Consider the following 26373-nt stretch of genomic DNA (forward strand, 5'->3'; position numbering starts at 1 on the left):
GGCCTGGGCCTGAGTGGCCCCCGGGCTCTGGGGAAGCCCGTGCTTCGGGGCCGCCATGTGTGTCCTCCGCCCTTTGAACATCCTTCACCAGTTTTGCAGACTCTGGAGCCAACTCCCTTCCCGTGCTTTCTGGGGGCCTGCACTGGGTTGTGTTGTTGTTGTTAGTGGGTATTGTCGTTTCGGGATTTTCTGTTTGTTTGGGTTTTGTTGGGGATCTGGGAGAGCCCGTTTCTTTCCCCTTTCTCTCCTCCTTCCTTTCTTCTGTATGTAAATGCACTTTCACATGCTCTTCGAGTGGCTTACGGCTTGGCATCCATCTCAAACACGTCTGTAATGGATCGGGAGCCAAAATCTGCTTCTGATTATCACAGACAAATCAAGGCCCCTGAAGCTGGGGGGCAGGGGCCGAGAGGAAAAGATACAGGATCTTGAAAGGGCTGGGGACAGACACCGACCTCTGGGCTCTGCCAGGAGGAAGCACTGGGGCCCCAGGGGCCGCCATTACTCCCTGACCCCCCTTGGCCTTTGCTTATAAACCTCCCGGCCATTCCCTCCGGAGGGTTTGTGGGTGGAGATTCCACACCTAATGGAACCTGCTTTCTGGACACCCCCGCCAGCTTGAAAGGGAAAAGGAGGGGGGGCGGGGTACCGGAGTTCCCGCTCCCCCCAAAGAGGGCCGGCCCCCACACGGAGCACACAGCTGCAGGAAGATGAAAAACATTTTATTGTTTGAAGAGTAACAGAGGGCTGCTGGACATGGGCAATTTAAAATTAAATACAACTCCCGTCACAGCCGTTTGCAGTTAAAGGTGAACACGTTGTTTTCAAAGCAAACGCGTCTCGGCCAGAGGGCTGGCTGCCTCCGAGGGGCCCAGATGCCTCCTCAGTTATTAAACCTTTAATAGCGGCCACCCAGCCACCCGGCCGGCCAGCCTCTGCCACAGACAAGTTTTCCCCGAAAGAAGAGCGTCTTGCCCTCTCCCTGCCCCCACCGAGCATACAGGAGGAGCTTTTGTCTTGTCGCTGAGGTGAAAGGCTCAATTAGAAAACCTTCAGGATCCTCTAGGAACATCTGCCTAGAGTGACAGCGACGGATGCAAAACCTGAAGACAAGCTAAAATGTTTCCCTCCTATACACCCCCTACCCTCCTCCCACCTACAACACACAGGAGCAGAGAGGGGAAGCGGGGACATGGGGGAACGCTGTCATCAAAAATCGATTCTGAGATCCGGACACTCGTCCGACAGAAAGCAACATCCTCCACTCCTGAGAGCCAAGCGGGCCACGCACGCGCTTCCTGGGCACCTGAGCACGGAGTGCGGCTCAGGGGCCGCCTGGTCTTAGTCACCCGGCCGGCCGGCTAAGGCAGGGACTCTGCAGGCCTGTCCCTGACTCCGCGCAGAACGAAACTGCCTCCAGGCAGCCCCCAGGAGGAGCAGCGAGGCTAACAGACAGAAACGTCCCGACTCCTCGCACTCCTATCCGGCAGTCCTTGGAAAACAGGGACTGGATGTCCGGGCTGCTTCCCTCACAAAGTCCTCTCTGGGGGTTTCTAAGAGCTCCCTCTGACTTCCAGACCGCCACACGCCTCCCACCCCAGTCACCCCACGCAAAGACACAAACCCCAAGGTCACAAAGCAAGGGACACCGACATGGTCTGATACCGAGCCCTGGAGTGGCAACCTGTAGTCTCCCTGCTTTGATCCCAAAGAAAACACTAGTAAAGGCTGGGACCTGAGAGCAAGGAGAGACTCAGTGTGGATGCTCTCAGCCAGCTGCCTCCACCTAGCTCTGCAGACATCCGAGCTGAAGACAGATCTCCAGGCCGATTTATCTCAGCCGGGCTGCTCGGCTCCGGTTCTGGGCATCCTCTCATGTGCTCTGGGCCCTGGTGCCCCTCGGAGTCACCCAGGGAGCAGGTGTGTTGCTGGCAGCGCTGGCAGTTGTCAGTCAGCCTGACGCTTCGCTCCAGAAGGTCCTTTCCACACAAAAGGCCTCAGTGAGGCAGAGCGGGCTCCCCTTTGATTTGCTCACCTCTCATATGTAAAAACAGCTCAGCGGCCTCGCCCAGCACGGCTGCACTGAAATGCAGTCTGCTGGGGCACACGGCTTTTCAAAGCACTCTCTGGAAGGCGAGGTCCCTGGTTGGGTTCTGCTCGAAGGAAGCGCTAAATGGAGCGGGCTGGACCGGAATCAGTCTCCGAGAATCCAGCCTTGGAGCGAGAGCAGCTCTACCAAACTGCTGGGAGAGGCAACGAGAGGAACATGGGGATTGCAAAGACAGAACAACCCACTCGGCGTCCTTCGCAGCCTCCGGAGTTGAGCAGGGGAGTATTATTATCGACCCAGCAGACAAAAGGGGGAGAGAGGCCAGGTGGGCTTGGAAGTGGCATTGCATTCCTTATTCCGTGTTCTCTGCGTGAGACCTGCTCTTTCATGGACAGCTGTGGCCTTCGGCCCTCTGGGTGGACAGGATAGGTACCCGCTGGGCCACAAAGCAATAAGCCTGATCACATGTTCCTGTGAGATGAGCACACACAGACAGCTAACACCAAGCCCCCAGGGAGCCTTCACACACCTCCTAGGATTTTGCCAAGACCACTTCCGGGGAGAGCGGAAGTGGGGGGGTTACACTGCCTCACCGGCCCCCACATGGTAACAAGACCATGTGGGCCCTCCCCACGGACCCCTGGCCTGAGCAGAACTCACCCACGGGCCACTGGCTTAAAGAACGCTCCTCCCCAGCAGCCATCTAACCAAGCCACCCCCACCCTAACACTCACGAATGGCTCCCTGGGGCTAAGTAAGGTTTGGGGGGGAAAGACTAGAAATTTCATTTGTGTTTGGCTTTTTGTTTGTTTGTTTTCCATCTCTATTTATTTGTAATTATTTGTCTATGACTTATAAGGTATATAATATTTTAGCACAGTGCACGCTCAAAAAAAGTTTACCCCCAGAGGTACATCCAAAAGTGTGCAGATTTCCAGGTAAAGGGTTAACTTTACGATCCTTAGCCAGGCTCATACCAAGGTGGGAGCTGGGGGCTCCGTCCACAGAGGACAAGCCAAACTTGCCTGGCCCTTTAATACCCGCCACTCAGCTGACCAAATCACCCCGCCGCGGCTGCTCCAGTCCACAAGCACACCTCAAACCCACCCACTGGGCTCCACCGCCAAGAACCCGGCCAGGCCACCATCTCCTCTCACACAGATCACTCCCCGATCCCCCCACCTCTGCCTGGGGCTCTGTAAGTCATTTTCCACAGACTGTCAGTGGTCTCTCTTCAAAACTCAAAACTGGCCAAAACCGGTTTGGCTCAGTGGTAGAGCGTCGGTCTGCGGACTGAAAGGTCCCGGGTTCGATTCCGGTCAAGGGCATGTATCTTGGTTGCGGGCACATCCCCGGTAGGGGGTGTGCAAGAGGCAGCTGGTCGATGTTACTCTCTCATCAACGTTTCTAGCTCTCTCTCTCTCTCCCTTCCTCTCTGTAAAAAGTCAATAAAATATATTTAAAAAAAAAACAAAAAACTCAAAACTGATCATTTCCCGTCCCTTCTTAAAAATCCTCTTAGGACAAGATCAGCACAGGGCCCAGCCTCACTGTCCCCACCTCCCGCCTACACTCAGAATGCACCCTGATCCTATACCCTTTGCCCACCCTGCTCACACCTGTATTCACCCTTCAAGCTCAGCCTCAACATCCTTCCCCCAGAAGCCTTACTAAAAGCCGACAGGTGACCCTGAACAGCCAACGCATATTTACACCATTTATGGTAACTGTCCTCCAATGATGGGTCCCACACCAAGCTGTTTACTGAACACGTCCACGGCCCGATGCAAACCCAGGAACCGTGTCCTCCTCAGCGCAGCGGATCTCAGTCCCAGCTCCCAACCCCAGCTCGGGGCCCGGCTGAGGATCGGAGGTCCAGAAACCTGCTGTGTGGTGGGTCTCTCTCCCAATCAGAGTCAGTCCGTGCAGCTCGAGTGTGTCCTTGATGGGGCCCCGTCTTCGCCCCGCCTTGGCTATCCTCTCGGGAAACTTCTCCAGGCAGGCCGCCGTGTGGCTGGGACAGGAAAAGCAGCTCCCACATACAACGCGCTAGACACCCCGAGGCACTGCGCTAAGCACTTATGAACACGGTCACACGCAATGCTTGCCACGCCCCGCTAAGGTAAAGACTGTATTATATTATATTATCCCACTTGACAGATGGGAACAGCGAGAACTCGCAACGTCAGGTCATGCCGTAACGATTAGGCTAAGACTGCCTGCTTTCTACACCTCTGCTTCCCAGCACTCTCCCCTCGTTCTTCCTCAGCCTACAGCGGAGGAAACCGAGGCATGAAGCTGTGAGGCAACCAGCCTGGGTCCACATTCAGTTTGTCAGCGCCGAGCGAAGAACCAGAAGCCGGGTCTCTCCCACCACGCCTGCAACTGCAACTCACACCCATGGTCAGCCACTCTCCCTCCTGCCCAGCCACCCTGTCAGCAAGAAAGCCAGCCCAAACCCAGAGGCCCAAGGAAGACCCTTCAGGTGATCCAGCCTGAGGAGAGCAGGCCACCTCCTCCCCAGGACTCCTGCCTCCCAACCGAGCGGCAGAGTTCACCGGCTCTCTCCACCCTTACCCTGTCCGCCCCCTGCCCCCACAGGACCCCGAGGCTCAGCACAAAATGAAGCGTCTCTCTGTGACCGGCCCTCACAGGGGATGCTCTTCAGAAAAACTGAAGAAAGAAATGAGCTTCAGCCGAAGCCGGTTTGGCTCAGTGGTAGAGCGTCGGTCTGCGGACTGAAAGGTCCCAGGTTCGATTCCGCTCAAGGGCATATACATTGGTTGCGGGGACATCCCCAGTAGGGGGTGTGCAAGAGGCAGCTGGTCGATGTTTCTCTCTCATCGACATTTCTAGCTCTCTATCCCTCGCTGCTCCTCTCTGTAAAAAATCAATAAAATATATTTAAAGAAAAAAAAAAGAAATGAGCTTCAGTTACAGCGAGGGAAACTGAGGCATAGAGCAGCGGCAGCAAGCTGGTCAGGGCCCCATGCTGCTGGGAGGAAGCAGGAAATAGAGGGAGAATTTCCAGATGCCCCTGCTCTCTCCTGTTCCTGTCTGAGGAGCTAGAAGCTGCTGCATTTCTTGAGGGGTCAGGCCCTCATCTTCTTCTCTATATACTTATTCCTTTGGCTTTTACATCAGAAACTTTTTCTCTCTCTCTCTCTCTCTCTCTCTCTCTCTCTCTCTCTCTCTCTCTCTCTCTCTCTCTCTCTCTCTCACACACACACACACACACACACACACACACACACGCACACACACGCAAAAAAGGAGCCACATTCATCACAACAGCTGAAGCTCCCTCTTGGAGCCACGGAGGCCGAAACCGGCTCCTAATTAATATTAACCCTCCAAATCAGAGTCATGCTCAGGGAACCCGGAGGAAGAGACACAGGACGGGAGGGGAGTCGCCAATTTTCTTTTTACTTCATCTGGAAAATTAAGAGCACCGCTGATTTGAACAAGAAATCATCAAGGAAAGCAATCACAACTCCACACAGCCCGCAACTCGGCAGACTTGGCCGTGCAGCCCGCCACGTTCGCGCGCTGAAATTAAAACGACTGTGGCAAGAATAGCAATGATGGCACGGCTCGGTCCCTCCTCCTTCATCCCGAGGAAACGTAAAAACCCTACGGAAGGTTCTGAAGGGACCAGGCAAGAGGGCCTCCTTGTCCGTCTAAATAAACCAGCAGAAAACCGGCCAAGACTCCACCTCCATCCTTGAGATGAGGGTGTCCCCAGACCCTTTACCTCGAAAGACCATGGCGGGGAGGGAAGAGGGGGGCAGTGGGCGTGGAACGCTGAAGGGGGTGGGGGTGCCTGGAGACCCTCACTCCAAACACAACACTTATTTGCTGTTTCTGCAGTAATTACAATAAACTGCTTCATAGCCTAGCGATCACTTAATGGAGCAGCAAATATGGCTTTTTCCCTATAATTAGTCAATGTAATCTACTATTTCCCTCCTCCGGACCACCCCGTTCCATCCCCTGCACACTAACATTCACACACGGCCCCTCCCTTCCCGGGATCCACCTATAATCACAATCTCGTGCCGGGCTCCCAGCGTGGCCTGGTGAGCTCCACCCAGCCGACAGGAAGTAGAGGGGACTAATTTGGAAACGAACCGGGAGATCTGGACAACTGTGGGTATGCGAAGGCACCCGTTGGATCTGAGGCTGGCCTGTGGGCGTCTCCTGGAGCTCTGCCCAGTGTATTCCACTCACACGACGGGGCTCGAGGGTTTGCAGTCCACAACCTAGAGTCCCGTGTCCCCAAGCGAAAGGCTCTATGAAAAGGCAACGCTCATCCCCCGTCCCCACGTCCTCCCACCCTCCCAAGCAGCCCCACCCGTGGTTGGGAATCTCATTTCCTTGGAGTCATTCCTCCTTCCAAGCATCTCCCAAACCTCTTCAGCCATCCAGCCCTACACTTCCCATCCCACCGGGCGTCCAAGGAACAAACCCGCCTCCAAAGGCTGTGGACACCGTCTAAGGCATTTCTCTACCGTTGGAAATTCGGGCTTTGTGAAATGAAGCCCCTCAGACAGCCCTCGTGCGTGTAGCGTTAAGGACAGCCACACCCTCTCCTCAGGATCTGCTTTTCTCACCTCCAGCAAGAGCAGAACTCTATCTTTCTCATTTTCGAGATGCAAGAAAACAAAACAAAACAAAAAAAACCTCTCTGGTTATGGGGGAAGGAATTAGCATGTTCTAAATGTCAACGGCACCTTATTTATAGTGTCTCATTTCAAACCCTCAACTCTGTTATCGCCGCTGCTTTAGGAGTAGAATCAAAGCTCCGAGAGTCACGGGGGAAGCAACAAAATCCAAAGTATTAATAGGTCCCTCGGAGCCCAGAGGCTGTGCTCATACCAAACCACATGCTTCACTCCTTGCAGCACACACACATATCTCAATGCAAACTACACCACAATCCCACCTGTTGTCTATATTCACGGTCCATACATCCCTGTGTGCATACATACTTTTTTGCATCTCTCAATGCATAAGACAGATATAAGTAAGGAAGTAGATTCCAGCACTTACAGTTCTCCAACCACAGAGAAAGGCAGCCGATCGGCACTTGGCCAAACTTGCCGTTGGATTTGTCACTCTTCCTAACAACACTGTAACTCACATCCACAGCACCTCATGTGCGCCAGACTCCCTTCCAAGCACTTCGTATGTCAATTCATGTAATCCTCACGACAAACCCATGAAGGAGATTACTATCTCCATTTGCAGATGACAAGACTAAGGCACAGAATAGTTAGATTACTTGCTCAAAAGGCCACACGCCTGGCAAGGGGCAGGGCAAGGACTCCTCACTCAGGTTGCCTGGTCCCAGAGCCCGCGCTCCAGTGGGAAACCGTGCCACCTCAGTGGAAAGGAAGAAAAATGATGGAGTCGGCGATTGGATGCAAGCAGGAGGATGGGGTGGGATAGGCCTGCATCTGGAGCTTTTCTTTTCCCCTATTTTCAGGCCCCAACCGGAATGACAGCAGCTCATGCACAAGATGGTTTTGTGATTCTCTATCACCAGCAAGTGTTCACCTCAAGCTCTCCTGTCAAGATCTGAGCTGACGGTCCCCAAGGCCGGAAGAGCTGGTCTCTAGGCAGCTTTTAAAGGCCCTGCACGGACAGAGATGTCTGAGGATTCGAGAGTTCAAACCCACAATGCATTTCCCACAGTCAGTCCTCCTCCTGGGACGCCCGGGGGTATGGGGGGGTCCGATCGCCCTCTCGGTCACCTCCGTACAGCCTGGAAAAGAACGCGGGCGACTGTCTCCGGGGCACCTTCTCCCCTAAGCCGCTGGGGCCGCGCTGGAGAGGGGCAGCTGGAAGAGCTCACCCTGCGGCTGCGCGGGCTCCGAGCAAACAGGATGATGTGGTGATAACATGCTAACGTGGCAGCGTGCCAAACACAAGCCACCCAGGCAGGACTTGCGCTCAGAAGAACTTTAATTGAATTCTTTCGGCAAGTGCAGCAGAAAAATTCATAATGAGGAGCTCCTCCCGGCCCCCACCCCCAACGGCGTCAGGCAGTTCCACAGTTGTGTGGATCCAGCGAAAAAAACTCTCTCTTAACGAGGGCATGGGACGTATGTGGACGTTAACCTGGACATCCTGTACCGCGGGGGGGAAACAATGATCGAGCCCGTGGGTTTTTATTTTCCAAGCGAGGTGAGGAAGGCTCTCTGCCGCAGTCAGCTTCACTACCCCTATTAGGACAGGAAAACAAGTTCTGAACCTGGGTCCCCAGTGAAAAACGCAGAATTCGTGTAATTAAAATTACACTTGTGAAATTCAAACACACTTTAATTTCCTGAGGGCCCCCTAATCAAGTCAGAAGTTCTTACGGAGACCAATTATCCGCTTGGAAAACAGACGTGGGCAGGCTCACGGACAGCCACTGCCCCGTGTTTTCCTCGTTCAAGCATCCTCCTCCGATCCTTTCTTCCCAGGTGGACCAGACGGGGAAACTCCTGGTTGGTTTTGAAGTGTGATGTGCGAAGCTTAAACGTTTTTGTTTGTCTGTCTGCCTTGAGCTGCAAAAGTGACAGACTTGAGAGCTCTCCCAGAGGGAACTGAGTTGAAAAGGATTTTTACCAAAAAGATATGCATCCATAAAGGCACACTGTCTTTCTAGCCACCCACCCCCTGCCCTGGTCCTATCTAACTTTTTTATTTAAGGTCTCACAGCAGTTTTAAACACTTGCCCATTACTATTTAAAATGCTCACTCCAAAGCCAAGACGAGGAATAACGTGGGAGATAGCAGCCTCGCGGCTAGACCAGGCGGAGCCAGGTATTCCCAAGGTCCTCTCATGCCCAGCTTTCTCACCTCCTTACCGGCTTATCTGCCCGAGAGGTGGCAGCTTTTCCAGAGTAACCGAAAAGTCTTGCACAAGCGCAACATGGAAACGGGGAGCAGTCTCCGAGGCACTAAAATATTTAAGAAGCCATTGTTGCAATGTTTCATTTATACCATCAATATGAAATGATACCAGGCTAGGGCCTTAAAAAAGAAAGAAGAAAAAAACACTGTACACCAACAGGTTTTCTCTTCCCACCTCCCAGGAATCCGCTTCAGAGAGGAGGCTGTTGACTTTTCGCACCCTCGGCTTTGGTGTTCCCACGGCGCCGGCTCTGTGCGCTCAGCTTCCCGGGCCACCCGCCCCAGCTCCAGCCAAGGACCCGGAAGGTAAAACAAATGCCTCTCTCTCCCTTTAAGACTTTACTTTCCAGTAGGTGGGAACAGATGGGGACTATCGCAGCAAACTGAGCAGGGTTTGGTGTGAAAACTGTCATCGGGAGACTTAGGAACAAAGGGCGAGCACGCAAAAACACGCAGGCACCCATGCATGCGAAAACATGCAGCCGCCCGTGCACCCATGCAGATGGAAGCAAACTGGGCTGCAAGCAAGGCAGGAGAGCCTCTGCTTCCGGGGCTCCTTGTCCCCCTCCCACCAGGTGTCCTGAAACCTAAGGTTAGGTGAGGGTTGAGAGCGGTCACCTCGCTCATGTCACCCAGCTTCACGTTTGGCTACAGCAGGTCTTTCTGTGCTCTGTTCCCGCAGGCAGCCAGAAGACCGAGAAGAAAAAAACTTTGATACAGAGTCTCTCTTCTCACTCGTCCCCCTCCTCCCGTTTCTTCTCCTTGGTGCTTTCTTCAAAATCCCCTACACACACAGACCATGCTCTGAAAGTCATTTACAACATGCCAGCTTAAGAAATAAAAAAAAATAAAAAAAAAAATAAAGGCGCTAGTGATTGCAGCGGCCCGTCTATTTGCCAGTCGCCCAAAGAGAATAATTCATTTCGGTGGAGGATAGGCGGCTGAAGCGCTGAATACATTCCGACACTGTTTTCTGCCCTTCAAAACAATAAAAATGTAAAAGCCCAGACGAAAGGAGGCCCGAGGTGGCAGGAATGAGACTCTCTTGACCCCTGAGGAATTTATTCTCCTGGATCTTCTAAAGCGCTCTCTCCCCGGAATGCATCATCAAGACCGTTTTTATTAGATTTTTCTAAACCCTTGAAATTGTCACATAATTGAAACAGAAACAGCAATTTAGGGCTCTGAATGGATTTCTTAAGAAAGAAGATGCTCCCTTGCCCGCTCTCACCCCTAACCTAAATTTGAGGCCCTCACACACACACAAAACCCTATTTATCTTTTAAATCCTCCCCTACCATAAAAGTTACACATTCCCCTAATGCCTCAGATTTCAGGACATTGGGGAGAAACTCGTCCCAGACAACAGGCTAAAAAAAGAATCCATTAGCATTAACTTGCCTGTCACAGCCAGTGACAAATAAATGAATGTGATGCTCTCAGATCCCTCCTCCGTGGACCTGCCCCCAGGCAGATAAAGACCAAGGCTGGGAGAGAGGAGGCTGGGGGAGACCTCTCACACAGCGGGGTCTCAGCTGTCCCCGAGCTGCGCCCCAGGACTTCGCTCTCCGAGGCAGCAGAAACACAGCATCAGATAGGGAAAAGGAAATGAATTCCCAGTGCCCGCTGAGCATCCCCAAGATAAAGGATGCAAGCATCTTCCCTGTGAGAGCCAGGAGCCCGGGAGCAGGCCAACCCACCGACGCATGCTGTTCTATCATCATCCCTAGAAAGTAGCAACAGTGCCGCTCAACCAAGAGGCTACTGGGTAAGGGCCTCCTGTGATCTGGGCAGCGCCATCTGGACCTACTATGTGCAGATATCACCCGAGGCCCTTCATGTAATCTCCGATAATATAAGGTACTGTTTAAAAGCCCCATTTTATAGGTGAAGAAATGCAGGCCAAAAAAAAAATTAATTATTTGTCCAAAATTCCATAGCTAGTATAAGGTTATTTAACTATGGCAATCAGGTTTTTATAAAAACAGGCAACAGAAACTAACCTGAAGCTTCCCGGCCAGATGATAACAAGTTTTATTCCTTGGCCTGAGCACCGTACAGCAGTCAGGCAGACTCCAAGAACCTGAAGTCCACTCAGTCGTGTTAGATGGAGCCCCCACCCCCTAGCAGAGGAGCTTAGAGGTTACTGGAGCCAGGACCCAGAATTCAGATGGCCCAAACACCAACCCTGATCCTTACCAGTTCTCTGGCCCCAAGAAAGCTGCTTATCTTCACTAGGCCTCAGTTTATCCATCTGTCAAGTGGAGATAATATCAACAAAGGACTGCGGTAGGGGTGAAATGAAAGGAGATTAAGAATACAGAGGCTCAGTAGGGTGCCTCGCACACACTGACTCACAATAGGCAACAGCCATTATTTTGAGTTAGAATTTTTCTTTTGGGTTATTCAAGGTCGCAAAGCTAAAATAGAGAAGGGTGGCAGCCAGGAACGCAACCTGGAAAATAACTTTCCAGCTTGGGAGCCTGATGCTATCTCCCCTTGAGAGAGAGGGAGAGTAGGGACGCCATGTTGTGTTTGGAATGCCTGTTCCGGACGAACCAACCACCCAGGCTACCATGGACCACGGGGGCTCCGTCCGCAGACCACAGGTGCTCACACCTCTCACTCCACACAGAAAGCAGAGGCTGCGATTCCAAAACCCCCTGCTCCCCACAGGCAGCCGCTCAGCCCACGGTAACGCCAGGCAGACACCACGTATGACGTCCCAGGTCAGGCTGCTCCGAGCCACAGGGCTCACACATTCGTGTCATGTAGACAACCTGTGATTTCCATACCGAGAAGTGACACCTCGCTGCCTACGTACGGGAAGGTCACGGGCACAGCTTGGACAAGGACAGAGCGCTGAACTTTAGAATTTTGTCTGCATCACGGCGCCTTGTTAAGGAGGTGGAGAGGAAGATGGAAACATGAGAATGACGGGGCCTTTCTGTAGCTGCCACACACCCCAAAGAGCAGGGGTGGTACCTGCCAAGAGCATCGCTCCCAGAGGAGGGTCCACAGCCAGAGCGAATGCACTGTGAATTCCGCCGAAGGCACAAGCCCGGGACGAGAAGCATCGGCCACAGTCCTGTGTGCGACCCCCGCTTCCAGGTGGGCCCCCGAGAGCTCCTAACGTGGCCCGGAGCCTCCCGGTGACCCCGCGCACACACGGCGGGCTCCTGGCACCTACCGAGTAACGCACGGACTAACTCGTTTGCTTTCCCCGGCACTCAAGGCCTTCCACAGCCCGGCCCCAACCTCCTCTCCATGCCTCACCCCGAGCACTCTGCAGCACACACCCTCTGCGACAGACAGACAGACAGACAGGACAGCCGCACGCCCAGGCCTCTCCTGGCCCCTGGTAGGAACACTGCATTCCTGCCATTCTTCCTTCCTACCTGTTCTTCAGGATCTGGGGCAAAGAGCAGCGCTTCCAAGAAGCTGTTTGCACTCTTCCTCCCTCTACACGCTGTCACTACCTCTCTTACTGTGTCCTCTCCTGCGTCCTGTCCCGTCACACAGGCCCTTCCTCCCCGCAGGGAGGTAAGACCCCTGAAGACAGGCACGGTGCTCCCTGAGTCCCTCTGCATTCGTTCTATCTAAACGGAGACCCAAGGTGTGCAACAAAAGAGCAGTATTAAAAGCTAAGGGGTTTTTTTACTAGTAAAATATGCTTGTACCTTTAGAGTTTATGGTCCAGCGGAGGCAATAAGGCATGAACCCAAATAACCATAAAACGCAGACTGAAGCGCCTACCGCGGTCCCCGGTGCGGAGCAGAAACGTGGTAAATAATAACGGAATACTCAGGTGGCGGATGACTGTACGGAAACATCTGGACCAGCCCCACCCCTCCCATCACTCCCGCCCCGTGGAAGTTTTTACACCCACTGGCAGGTGAAGTGCCTGTGCGTTTACTCGCTGCTAACTTGGCCCACTAGGAGTGAAAGCCCAGGAGGGTGGGGCCTTTGTCCTAACTCTCCACACTGTCCCCAGGGCCTGACACACAGGAAGAGTTCAGGAATGCACCGAAACCGGTTTGGCTCAGTGGATAGAGCATTGGTCTGCAGACTGAAAAGGTCCCAGGTTTGATTCCGGTCAAGGGCATGTACCTTGGTTGCGGGCACATCCCCAGTGGGGGGTGTGTGCAAGAGGCAGCTAATCGATGTTTCTCTCTCATCGATGTTTCCAGCTTCCTATCCTTCTCTCTTCCGCTCTATAAAAACTCAATAAAATACTTTTTTTTTTTTTAAAGAGTTCAGTAACGCTTGGTGAGTAGGTGAATGGATGAATGCCTAGCACAGTGCCTAAGTGGATGTTTTTGCTAACTTATGACGGTCAAAAGGGTTACCACCAAAGGAAAGCTGTGGAGATCCAGAGGAAGAGGTATGGTGTCCACGAGGGAGCAGGGACGGCTGTGCGGAAGAGGTAACGATGAGGCTGGGCTTTGGGAGAGGGCCTGTTTTTGACAGTAGAGAGGAGAAGGGCAGAGCACACGAGATCCACAAAAGGACAGCTATTCGGGGAAGGGAGACACTCGGTTTCAAGGCAGCAGAAGGTGGATGAGTCAGGGAAATAAGCTGAAAGAAGACCCCGCCCCTCCCCCCGGGACAGATACTGAAGGACGGTCCCTATCAGGCTAAAAAGTTCATAGACGGTTCGCTGGGCACCAGGAAGCCGAGGAGGGTGTCCTGAACCCCCCAAAGCGGACACACGCAGAGCCAGCAGTGAGAAACAATTAAGTAAGCTCTTAAGAAACAAATACTCCGGATCCAACTAGAGGCCACACGTAATGAGCCGCATCTCCCTGCGTGTTGCCGGCGGTGCTTTCGCCAAAGAATGTTTAGGTTTAAAAATACAAAGCAGGCCCGGAAGAAGGGGTGCTGTGCTGCCTCAAGGGGCACCCACGATGGTCAGCCGGCTCCTCAGAGAGGGCCCTCCTCCTCATGCTCCCTTCATGCGGGATGGGGAAGTCTCACCCATCCGCCAAACCCTCCGACACAGAGCGCAGGAGAATGACCTTAACGCTGAGACAAGGGCACGCGGGAAAGGCAGAGCCCGGGAAAGGACGTTTGTAGGGCGGGGTGCCCCTCCCCCTGAGCTGACACCTGCTGCTGGCAGGAACGCAGGCAGGAGCTGCTGTCCCCCATGAGAAAGAGGCAGAGCCACTCACCCCCGGGGTCCTGGCGGTGGGGACGAGGGCTGCAGACGCGCCGCCGCCTCCCCCGCTGGGAACCAGAGGCCCACCGCCGGTCTGTGAGCTGTGGCTGCACAGATGACAGCTGCGGATCATCCAAGACGGCAAGACGCTAGCGCGGCCCGACCCGCAGCAGTGGGGAAGGCCAGATGCCGAAAACTCACCCCTCGCCCTTGAGAAGCTGCCAAGAAACCGCTCCCCCGGAACAGGAGGCGCGGAGCAGGAGGTGCGTGTGGAAGACGCACCCATCTGGAGGCCTGCTCCACAGAACCTTCCTGGGAACAGAAGCCGGCCTTCCAGCCCAGCCTTGCCGCAACGCAGCCGTGTGACCGGGCGGCGGACACAACCTGCCTGGGTGTCAGCCGCCTCCGTGGTGAGGGAGGCAGGCTGGTTTCCACTCGCGCACTTAACCGTTGCCACCCGCCGAAAAGCAACAGCCCCCCGCCATCGGGGGGCCTTACGTCCCCGTGAGGAACGTCCTTCGGGCCTTTTCACCATCCTATGTTTTTTATTTCACAGAAATAATTCAATTAATAGTCACATCAGCAGACATTTTTGCCAGGTTCCAGACAGAACCTTCCTGCAGCTCCAGGGTAAGCACCACACGATCCCTGTTTTAAAGAGAAGGAAACTGAGGCCAGAAGGGGCTCAGGAAACTCGCCTGGGGTCACCAGCCGCCACAGAAGGCAACTGGAAAAGGTTCTGGCCTCCGAGACTTAAAGAGCAAAATGGCAGCAGCGGGGAGGGCTTCCTTATACACAAGGATAACGAAGGCAGGCAGTGAGCTGTGCCCAGACTCACTCTTGCTCTCTTCGTTTGTCCTACTAGAAAAAGAACCCACAAGCTCGGACAGAACTCCTCCGGGCTGCCGGCCCATCGGTCCAAAGGGACGGAAGGATATGTGACATGATTGATCCCAATCATCTCCGTTCCTCCAACGGCTCCAAATTAAGTCATCTTTTTAGAGTAGCATGACCGTTTTAATTTTTAAAAAGATAGAGGGGGGAAACTCTTACATATTTCACAAAATGAAATGATCATCTGGAGAAATAGGCAGATACAGAACAGGCCCATCTCCTTCTGATCAAAATGCACTTCGCTAATTAGCGGCCACGGGTCTCCCAAGAGCGGCCCCTCGGCTGGCTAATAAAGGCCCCGCGCGCTTCACTCGGGGCCTGAGCATTTACATCGCAAAGGGGGATAAATGAACGGCGGGACTCAGAACCCTTCCTCCGGCTGCTCGTTAAAATTCCGGTCCAAACAGATTTTTATTTATGTGATACATTAAAGAATATTACGACAGTACTAATACGAAATCTGTTCTTCACTGCCAGGGATTTTCTTTCGTCTTAAGTTACAGCTTCTTTCCACTGGTCTTGTGTTAACACCTCCACGGAATATTTCTCCGGCGAGTGTCAGCAAGGAGGGGCGGCCAGAAAGCGCTGAAGTGAATTGGAACCAAAACACACGCTGACATGTCACCGGCAAGCTCCTCGCCCGGTCAAGGAGGAGGGGCGCAGCTCACCTGGCCCCGGGGACCTTAACACGCACACGCCGAAGTTTTGTTGAAGGGAGACAAACAAGAAATAAATAAGTCTTGACTTAAAGTTCTCTATTCCTGCCAGCGGGTTTTGGCCTCCAACACGAATGTGAGTCTGAAATCCCCGCGGCTGGGCTCAAATTCTATCAGAAAAGAACTGTGGACGAGGAAGGTGCTTTCTCCCCACCCTGTCCAACCACCACACACCGCGCCAACTCCTCAGCCGCCTCCCTGGGGTTGAGCAATCCCAGCACCACCTGAGAAGATGCCCTGGGGGTCCGATGGAGAGCTGCTAGCAGACAGTGCCACACAATGGGATGATATCATAGGGGTGGCACCTCCAAGTCCTGAGATGCTGGCTGTGGTTCTGCCTGATGACTACTCTGTCACCTCCTGCCCATTGCAGAGAGGGGACACAATGCTACCCACTCCCCACCCCCCAACCCCCGCCCGCCCCAGGCCAGCACATTGGGAGAGGGCCCAGCGCTGGAGCCAGGTTGCCTGGGTGGGTTCCCTGTAACACTTCTCAACCCACATGCACTTGGGTTTCTTCATCTATAAGACAGAGGTAGTGCTTCCATCCACCTCACAGGACAGAGGTAAAGACAAAATGAGTTACTATACACATAATGTCCCTTCCACCATGCCTGGCACTTCAAGTCATATCATTATTATTATCAGCCCTCTCACTGAGTTGGCGTGAGGGGGTCTAATTAAAATAACAGTAAAAATAGCAGGTAATACATAGGTATTACACTGCACCGCGTCTTTTTTTAAGTACTTTCCCTTTATTAATTTATTTAATATGCACAAAAACTCAACAAGATGGGTAAAATTTAAGGTTCAGGGAAGTTCAATGGTTTTGCCCAAATTCATACAGCTGAAATGAGGCACAGCCGGGATCAAAAGTCAGGCTGTCCAGCTTGAAAATATCAATAACAACAAAAATGATTAACCCAACAATAAAGGTGGTGGTGGTGGTGGTGATGGTGGTGAGTGACAAGGCCCTCACCCTGTGGCAGGATTTTATTCTTCACAACCACCTTCTGAGGGAGATACTGTCATCGCTTCCATTTTACAGATGAGCAAACTGAGACTGAGAGAAGCCAATTTGCTCAATGTCACGGGACCTGAGATTCAGGTGGAGATAATGGATAGGAAAGTCCTTTGTAAATTGTGTCATAAAGAAACAAGGTGTTGTTATAAAATCCCTAGAGCCCCATGGAAAGATGTCCCTCCCCAACTGGTTTACTGTTTCTTCACAGCTACGTGTGACATTCATCCAAAACATCCCAGACTCCGGGTTGGGGAGGGAGGGGGGTGATATGTGTGTGTACTAGTACATACTGACAAGTTTAAGAAATATCCTGTCTCGTGTTCAAGTTGAATGCATCATTGAAAAGACCAAATGCCATGATACACTAAAATGAAATATGCCCTAGCTGATGTGGCTCACCTGACTGAGGGTCATCCCATGCACCAAGAGGTCACCGGTTCAATTCTCGGTCAGGGCGCATGTCCAGGTTGTGGATTCAATGGGAGGCAACCAATCCAGGTATCTCTCTCGCACTGATGTTCCTTTCTCTCTCCCTCTTACTTCCTCTCTCTAAAATCAATAAAAACATCTTTTAAAAAGTCTGTCTTTAAGAAGCATCTAAAATTGCTAAATCCAAATAAATAAATAAATAAAATAAAATAAAATTGCTAAATCCTATCCTAACTGGTTTAGTTCAGTGGATAGAGTGTCGGCCTGTGGACTGAAGGGTCCTGGGTTGGATTCCAGTCAAGGGCATGTACCTAGGTTGCAGGCACATCCCCAAGAGGCAGCTGATCGATGTTTCTCTCACATCGATGTTTCTAAGTCTCTATCCCTCTCCCTTCCTCTGTGTACAAAATCAATAAAATATATTTTAAAATTTTTAAAAATGCTAAATCCTTCATCTAATTAAAAAAAAAAAAAATACCGCCTTCTTGTAAAAAAAAAAAAAAAAAAAAAATGAGGGGAGGAGCAAGTGGGAGGAGAAAACAAGTCCAACCCATGGTTTGACCAAGTCAGGGATTTTTCCAGTTTCCCTCTAGAGTAATCTGACCCTAGTTCTGGGTGATCAAATGACTAACCTGGAAACACGAAGATTCACACTTAGGGAAGAAACAGCAATTCTCCCAAACCCAGGAAATGCTGCTTATTCTGGAAGCCTTCTGCAATGTCAAGGGTCACTCAGAGTTCAGAAAGCAACCTTTAAGCAGTTCAGATAGTCCCAAAGTTTGTGCTCAGTAAAGAAACAATCAAACTGCTTTGGCTCGTTAATTCCTATTATTTGCTTAACATTAGGGGGGGGGGAAATGCCTTAAAAAAAGTATTTCACACTATTTTAGGGATTTGTGCTTCCTTAAAAAGAAAGGAAGAAAAGGAAAAAGAGAGGAAAGGAGAGAATCTCATGGCAGAATCAGACCTGAAATTCTCAAAATACCATCCATAATTCCAACTTTTTCCTCGCTAACGTGCAAAACCACTCCTCCCTGAACACAATCACAAGGTGCCACTTCTGGGAGACGGAGCTTAAAGAAATAAACTGAGTTTGCTAAAGCCATAGCCCATTTTCTTTAGGACCTACAATCAGAAGCTTCACCTTTTCCCCTTTCCTTAAAAGAATGCCAAGGCCACAAGGTGCAGATCAAGTTTTTCCTCCAATGTTATACAGGAAAGAAAGAAAAAAAAGTGTAATTCGAAAGTGCAAATTTAAAGGTAAGCCGTAAGCCCTTCACATTTCACCCCGGGCTCGGGCAGCTGTGTTCCCACAGCCACACCTGGCAAGCTCGGTGAAAACTACTAGCGACACACTTCTGGAAAAGCGAAGGCCCGTCTCAAGCCTTTAAGCAAGCCTTGTAGTACCACTCGGACAAGCTTACAACATTTTCAGGACTTCTCTGCCCAGGCGCCGGCACCTGCGAGAGCAGTAGCCCAGCGGGTTTCAAGGGTGCCCTTAACTTATCCAGCCAACCCGAAACCCAGACATCCACAGGCTCCCCAGGCAGGTTTAGGGCTTTACGGGTCTACGAGGTTGTTTTTCCCAGGAGAGGGCAAGCTGCTAAAAGTCTCCTCCTCTCCATAAACTCCACGTTGTGAGGCCTCCGACGAGTACCCTCCAAAAAGGGTCACAAGGAAATGTCCCAACTTTTCCTGATATGATCTTGGCAATGCTTAACAAATAAATAGAACACTTGCATAAATATGGCACCGGACGGAGCTGTGTCCTCCCACTGAGGCTCGGGCCGGTCCCTGCCTCGGCGGTATGCTCAGAACCCACCTCCGGGCGGCTGACTCGCAGACGCAGGTCATCTCCGAGGGCCTGGCCTCTCACAGCCATGTGCTGCCGCCAGGAAGGAGCCGTGTGCACTGGGGTTCAGTGCCGCACTGCCAGGGCTGTGTTTGAAACCCGGAGTCCTTGGCAACCGTGTCTGAGTGCTACCATCCTACTGCCAGTTCTCCTACTTACCTTGGGTTGCGCCCGACGAGGAAATGCAACCTTGGGGTCGATCTAGGAGAAAAATGGAAAAGTGGGAGTCAGTTGCAATCCTTTCAGGAGAGGAAAAAAATATATATGATTAATCACCTATGTATTAATCACTCATTTCTCAGGCTTTGAACCCAGTAGTAACATCTCGGGGCAATCCAAGAAAAGTTTTTAAACTTGGATCCAAACATTCTGGTTTCTCCCCAAAAATGTAATAAACAGAGCTAGCCCTTCTGAAATGTCCTACACCATGGTATTCAATGTGTGATATTGTTAATGAACCAGACCTCATGGATTCTTATGTAGGCCAGGGCCTACAGATACCGAATCACACAGACACTGAGTGCATCGATCTAATCTGCAGTGCATGGCTAGGAGGAAGAGATGGGAACGTAATCACTGAAAAAAATCACAGCCTGAAAATTAAATGTAAGAATCTTCCAGCGGTAGCTGGATGGTATTTCTTTTCCCCGGTGAGAACTAAACAACACAGGAGGGGACGGGGGTTCCAAAAATTTTGAAAATCAATGACATCCAAAAACACCCCATAGACATCCAATGCAATACTCTGCAGGGATTAATTCACACGTTTTTGCAAGAGTTATCTAAAATTAATCAAAGGCATTGTTTATTCTGTAGTTATATCTCAAAAGAAAACAGGTAGTAAAAGCTATGGAGCCCAACTTGGTTCTTAAAAATAATAATACTACTACTGCCGGGACCGGTTTAGCTCAATGGATAGAGCGTCGGCTTGGGGACTGAAGGGACCCGGGTTCGATTCCGGTCAAGGGCATGTACCTTGGTTGCGGGCATATCCCCAGTAGGGGGTGTGCAAGAGGCAGCTGATCGATGACTCTCTCTCATCGATGTTTCTAACTCTCTATCTCTATCCCTTCCTCTCTGTACAAAATCAATAAAATATATTAAAAAAAAAAAAAAGATAAAAAAAGGTAACGAGACAAAAATTAAAAAAATAATAATAATAATAATAATAATAATAATACTAAAAGAAAGGAAACCCATGAGCTAACATCCACCTGGATTTTAAAATCACAGGTGAGTAAAAAAAATAAAATAAAATTCTATAAGCAACCAAACCCAAATAAACATCATCAAGGGGAGAGGGTAAAAAAAAAAAAAAGTTTTACTAAAAAAAAAGAAATCAGAATATAGCATAACAATCAGGGTATTCTCCTGCCCTAACCCCAATCCCAGTGGGAAAACATCCTCAACCCTAGATTAGACCACTTACAGAACATGAGTCTCAATCAGGGACTGGCTTTAAAATTCAAACAATTCCCATGGAAGTGTCTGAATCTAATAGGCTGGGGGAAAGGTGTTGAGTAGAAAATATGGGTAGGGAAGGAATAAAAAAAGATTCCCAATGTTGATTTTCATTTAATTTCTAAATGTCATGAGTCATTAGGTGAAAATCAATGGGGAGAGAGGCATGAATATTGCTACCATGTAGTTATTTATAGGCTTTGCCTCTCATTTTAAGATTTCCCCCTTGCCCTAACCGGTTTGGCTCAGTGGATAGAGCATTGGCCTGCGGACTCAAGCGTCCCAGGTTCGATTCCGGTCAAGGGCATGTACCTAGGTTGCAGGCACATCTCCAATAGGGGGTGTGCAAGAGGCAGCTGATCGATGCTTCTCTCTCATCGATGTTTCTAACTCTCTATCCCTCTCCCTTCCTCGCCTGTAAAAAAAAAATCAATAAAATACATATATTTTTTAAAATATCCCTCCTCCCTTTTAAAATGTAAATCTGAACCTTGATTTCAGTTCTGTCAGGGGGTTAAGTAAATGAATAAGAGTAGTGCTCTGGGAGAAAGCACAGAGGGATCATTCTTGTTCGCAGACTTCTCATCCCTTAGGACCCCAGCGGGTAAGACATACGAAGACCTACCCCTTTCATGAAAGTGGTTTAAAGACCTAACAAAAGTCTGCAGCGTGTTTGTTTTCTACCTTTCAACATCACCTGAGAAATGAGAGATTAGTTTTCAAACACTAAAAGAGAGAAATCTCTGATCTAGGAAACTATCCTTTCATCGAGATTAACATTACCGCATCTACAGGTGTATTCAGCACTGACTAGAGCTGTCTACGAGAGAAATACAACAGGTGTGGATTTCCATTCTGTTGACCCAGCCTAAGACAGATACGTCTCTTCGTAAACACTCTCAAAGTCTTTCTTTTTTTTCTTTTTCTTTTTTTTTTTTTTTTTTTTTTTTAGCTGACAGGCACACAATTGCAATAAGAAGTCATCTTGTTTGTCGGGTAAAAGGTGAGGGACATGTTAGGGAAGAGACCAGGAGCTGGAGGGGACTGGGAGAAGGGAAGAATGGAGCACTAAAAATATATATATATATATATATATCTCTAAAATTACAAAACTCAAAGCCAATTTGGAATTCCCATGTTGAATATTGCGATAACAGCGTGTGTTCCACAATGGGAGCTCTTCGGTGTGCTGAGGGCTCTAAGGGAGAGGACAGGTCAAGGTAAGCATGGCAAATCCCAACCTTTTGCACGTCCCTGTCAACTATTTTTTTTTAAAAAACGAACAAGAAAGAAAACTACCAAAAATTAAAACATTAGTTAGTTAGGTTCAGCTCTACTTACTGTAGCTACAAATCCTCTAGGAAAAGACTAGGGTACTATTTTGGATGTGAATGGCCATTACCTAAACAAAGCTTTTAAGGTAACGGTAAACAAGATCCTCTGTTTCCATGTCAATAAACCAACCGCTTCTGCCTCCTGCACTGAACGGTTGAAACAAAGTCAAAAGCTATGTTATACTAGATCGTAGGAACTAAAACATGTCTACAAACAATTAGGGAGGGGAAATGCCAGGCTTTGCACCTGATAGTGAGGGATATGACCCACCAGCTACTGCAGAAACCAGATCCTCTGTCGCCTGCCCAGGGTGGGGAGAGGGAATGGATAATACGTTCCCGGATTTGCTTTGAAATATTTGCCCTCTAATTTTACTAGCTTTTTAAAATGTCTAGTCAAAAATCAAAGAGTAAAATAATTCTTCAAATATCCATTATCATCCTACATATGATCGTCCCTGAAATTATATAACCTAAAAGGGTCAAAAGGCTGGGCCGGGACTATGGCAAATCCAGTCCAATTAATAAAGCAACTTAGAGGGTGTGGAGTCTTATCCAAAGAGGGGAAATCTGCAGGCACACCGAAAGTGGTCAGGTTTTTGTTTTATTTTTCTTCTATTTAATGTTAAAGTCAAAAGGAACTTGGGGGCCCTCGTCGGTTTGGCTCAGTGGATAGAGCGTTAGCCTCCGGACTGAAGGGTCCCGGGTTCCACTCCAATCAAGGGCATCTGCCCCGGTTGTGGGTTCAATTACCAGTAGGGGGCTTGCAGGAAACAGTTGATCCGGTGATTCTCTCTCATCATTGATGTTTCTATTTCTCTCTCCCTCTCCCTTCCTCTCTAAACTCAATTTATAAAAAAAAAATTTTAAAGGGACTTGGAATATCATCTCAGTTCCACACCTTTATTTTAGAAAAGAGTAAAGTGAGGCCTGAGGCAGAGAACAACGTCCCGAAGTTTTAAAGGGGCAGCTGGGACTAGAACCCAGTCCCTTGCCTTGTCCCACTACCCCACCAGAGAAATGAGTCCCAAGTAGCCGAGCACTGCATCCCAATGTCACCTCAGGTCCCCTGCTTTGGCAAGATGTATAAAAACTGTGGGAAAATTCTAGAAGATATAAAGGGAAGGGGGGTGAGCACAGAACCAACACAAGGGTCTAAATAAAATACTACACATACATGCACACACACCCCATTAAATGTATTATTCTATACCGATCCTCTTTCTTCCCTTTCTCTTCTGGCCTCTACCTCGAGACTTCCCCGGCCCTTAACATCGGGCTTCAAAACCTTCTAATGCTATAAAAGTACCCACATTCAGAATAAAGAATCTGAGAAAGAAAAGGAGAAAAACAAATCACTTTGAAACCCAAGGCCTTATCAGCCTTAGATTTCACGCCATCTGGAGTCAGCCACTGGATGCCCAGTTTGGCCCTGGGAGCGTCTCCTTTCCTTCTCAACTCCCATTCCAAAACCAAAGTGCCCCAAGAGGAACCTGTTGCCTGGATCTGGATTAACGCCCCCCTGGATTCTTCCTGACCCCTGGTCCCTGAGCCAGGAAGCAGGCTGTGCCTTCTGAAAGCCAGTTCCCACAGCCACAGTTGGTTAAGCATGCTCTCTGCTCCCTCTCTGCTCCCTCGGCTGACAAAGAAAAGTTGCCTTTGCTCGGTGGTGGAGTTTCTTTGCAGGGCCCCTTGGCCCTGAAAACAGCACCACCTCCCCTCCAACGGACCCCTCCCCCAAGTCTAGCTTGGCAGCAACTGGGACGGACAGGCTCTAAAAAAGAAAACCCCACACCGAGCGATGGTAGCAAACTTTAGTGCCAATTTGCCAGCCCTGCTTTAAAAGTACCTGGCTCTCGGCACAGAAGCAAAAGAAGGCACTGTCCCTTTAAGTGGGGCTGTCAATGCTCAGATTGGTCCTGAAAAGGGGCAACAAACAACAACAAGGAAAAAGCAACCTACCGTCTTGGAATCTAACTCATGGTGGGGCTGACCTAATACTTTATCTACACTTGCTGGGTCTGCGAACGTGACGAAACCGAAGCCTCTGCAATGAGACAAAGAGGGAGAAAAACAAACAAGAAAATGTGACACCATTGAAAGCAACAGGGAGGGAGCCCTACTGCAGAATGGGGAGCAAAAGTTCCTCCGCGCCCCCTCCTCACCCCCCCCCCCCCCAGTCCTCCTCCAATCGCCCTCGGGTCTGCAGCCCTCCGCCTCGCCAGGAACTACACCAAGGTTAATGGGGGAAGCGGACGGGGCCGAGCTGGTGGAGGTAACTTGGAAAAAAGCTGGTGTCTCCACTCTTTCGCCACCTCAGTTTCCTTTCCTCCTCCTCCCCCTCCCCTTTCCTTTCTTAACGCTTTGTTTTATTCCGATGAAAACCCGGCACTTAGGAGACATTCGTCCAGCTCCCTCACAGGGGGTTAAGAGTTTGGGGAGCTGGGAGTGCGAAGAAAAGCATGTATTATAAAAAAAAAAAAAAAAAAAAAAAAAACTACGTGGAAAGTGAATGAAGCTGAATGTCCTTTTTAAACAGGAGAAAAAAAGAAGCGACGGGGAAAATGACTTAAAAGACGGAGAGCTGGGGATCTCTGTAGCCAGACAGAGTTCAAGCCCCAATTCATAATAACCTTTGAGGTTATGGGGATGGAGGGGGTGGAACAGAGCGACGTTCGAAACCAGCCACATGCCCTGAGCCCCATTCTAAATCCGCTTAGCTACTTAAGACACCTCCAAAAATAACACTTCAACTTTGTTCTAAAATAAAGGCAAAAATCCAGAAGGGAATGGTTTACCTGGAGCGTTTCGTAGTGGGATCTCTCATGACCATACATTCTCTAATTTCTCCAAATTTGCTAAAATAGTCTCTAAGGCTATCTGTAGAGAGAGAAAGAGAGAGATGGGGGTGGGGGGAAGAAGGGGGGGGGGAAGCAATGCAAATTTTGATCAAGGACAAAAACCAAAAGTAGTTTTCTGTTGTTATTCTGTTTTGTTTTTGCATTTTTTTTTTTTTGCACACGCGGGGGGAAATTCGGCAACAGAGGTCGCGTAGAGGGCTCAGAAAGGATTTGCTATTTTTAAAAAATAATAATAATAACCTTGCACAGGAGAAGTGGGGAGCCAATGGCGGGGGGGGGGGGGGTGCTCCTACACTGGGATAACAAAGAGCAATAAAGAAGCCAAGAAGGGGGGGACCCAGGCGTCCCCCCCTCCCTCCCTTACCTGGTGAGGTCTGCCAGCTCAGTCCACCGATAAACATTTTACTGGAGGGAGAAAACATAACAGAAGTGAGCACCGATGTCAGATCGGCCATTTTGACGTGTAACTTACAAAAGCTAAAAGGAAAGCAGGGGGGGAGCGTTCGAGCGAGAGCCGGGCGGTGGGGTGGGGGGGGAAGGTGACGGCGAAATGCAATCCAAAGGTGTGTAACTTCCACGGGGGGAGGGGGCGCGCGGGAGGGGCGCGCGGGCGGGGGGGCGCGGGAGATGCCGGGCGCCGCGCACCGCCGTCCCCGCCGCTGCAAGGAGAGCGAGCCCGCGGCGGGCGGGCGGCGGCGTGGTGGGCAGCGGCTGGAAACTTACCCGGGGTCGTGCTGGGAGTCGTTGGCGCTGCCCGAGGTGCCTTGGCTCCCATTTGCCTCCATATCTGAGCCCCCCCGCCCCCCCACCCCCAAAAAAACCGAGCCCCACGGCGATCGGAGCGGAGCGGCGGCCGACTCCGAGCCCCGAGATCTCCCGCTCCCTCCTGCCCCTCCTCCTCCTCCTCCTCCCCCCCGCCCGGGCGCCTCCGAATCTCTCTGCGAGCGAGCGAGCGAGCGAGCGGCGGAGCCGGGGCAGCGGCGGCGGAGCCGTCACACGTGGGCTCGGCTTAGCTCAGCCCCGCTGCTCGCACACCCCCCCGTCCCCGCCCCCCCAGCCCATCCCCACCTCTCCCCCTCCTCCTCCCCACCCCCCTCGCCGCCGCCTCCTCCCCCTCCTCCCGGCGCACGTGGGGCGGAGTTCTATAACGTCGTGTAACCAATGCCGGTGACGTCACGCACCCCGGTGCAGCCCCCGCCCGCCCGCGCGCGCACAGGCGGCACCCCCCCCCCCCGCCCGCCCCGCGGCCAGACCCGCGGGGGCGGCGCGCGGGCCCCGCGGCCTCCGGGCGAACCGGGGCGCCGGGCGTGAGGAGCGCACCCCGACTTTTCCCGGGTCACATGGGCTGCGAGGAGAGGGTGGATCGGGGAAGGGGGGAGGCGCGGGGAGCCAGCGGCCGATCCCCGTTCGGACACGGGGAGAAGACGACCCCCGCCCCCGCCGGACTGGCCTCTCCATTCAAGTTCGCCGGCCGCGGCGGCCGGGATCCGGGGATGGCACCAGGCGCCCGCCCGCTCCTGCGCCCTTTTTCCAGCCGCCGCGCGGAAATTTAGGTCAAGGACGTCGGGATCAAACCCGAACCCGGGCTTTCCTTGGGCGCCCCCCCCCCCTCCGAGATCTCCCGGGATCCGGGGGCTTCGGGATTGCCGAGACCCTCTCTCGCACAAACACACCAGCCACAAGTTTTATTT

At 51.3% G+C, this 26373-nt stretch overlaps 1 protein-coding gene across 13 annotated transcripts in view; it reads right to left on the bottom strand.

Annotated features, from left to right (window-relative positions):
* MSI2 (musashi RNA binding protein 2) overlaps window positions 1-25716 on the bottom strand; it is a 357057-nt gene extending 331341 nt beyond the window's left edge. For 11 of the 13 annotated variants that reach the window (XR_004990791.2, XR_004990790.2, XM_045587338.1 and 8 more), the window contains exons 1-5: window positions 25406-25716; window positions 25047-25087; window positions 24620-24701; window positions 23784-23868; window positions 19186-19227 (exon numbers count right to left, since the gene is read on the bottom strand). Coding sequence is in view for 11 of the 13 variants with exons in the window: in XM_045587338.1 (XP_045443294.1) it covers window positions 19186-19227; window positions 23784-23868; window positions 24620-24701; window positions 25047-25087; window positions 25406-25467 (312 nt within the window). In the remaining 2 variants the exon portion in view is untranslated. The remainder of the gene's footprint in view (window positions 1-19185; window positions 19228-23783; window positions 23869-24619; window positions 24702-25046; window positions 25088-25405) is intronic. The other 2 variants (XM_036454392.2, XM_036454393.2) reach the window with 2 other exon arrangements.
* Window positions 25717-26373: the final 657 nt, after the last annotated feature.

The sequence above is a fragment of the Pipistrellus kuhlii genome, unplaced genomic scaffold, assembly GCF_014108245.1.
Source record: "Pipistrellus kuhlii isolate mPipKuh1 unplaced genomic scaffold, mPipKuh1.p scaffold_m20_p_28, whole genome shotgun sequence".
NCBI classification, from domain to species: domain Eukaryota; kingdom Metazoa; phylum Chordata; class Mammalia; order Chiroptera; family Vespertilionidae; genus Pipistrellus; species Pipistrellus kuhlii.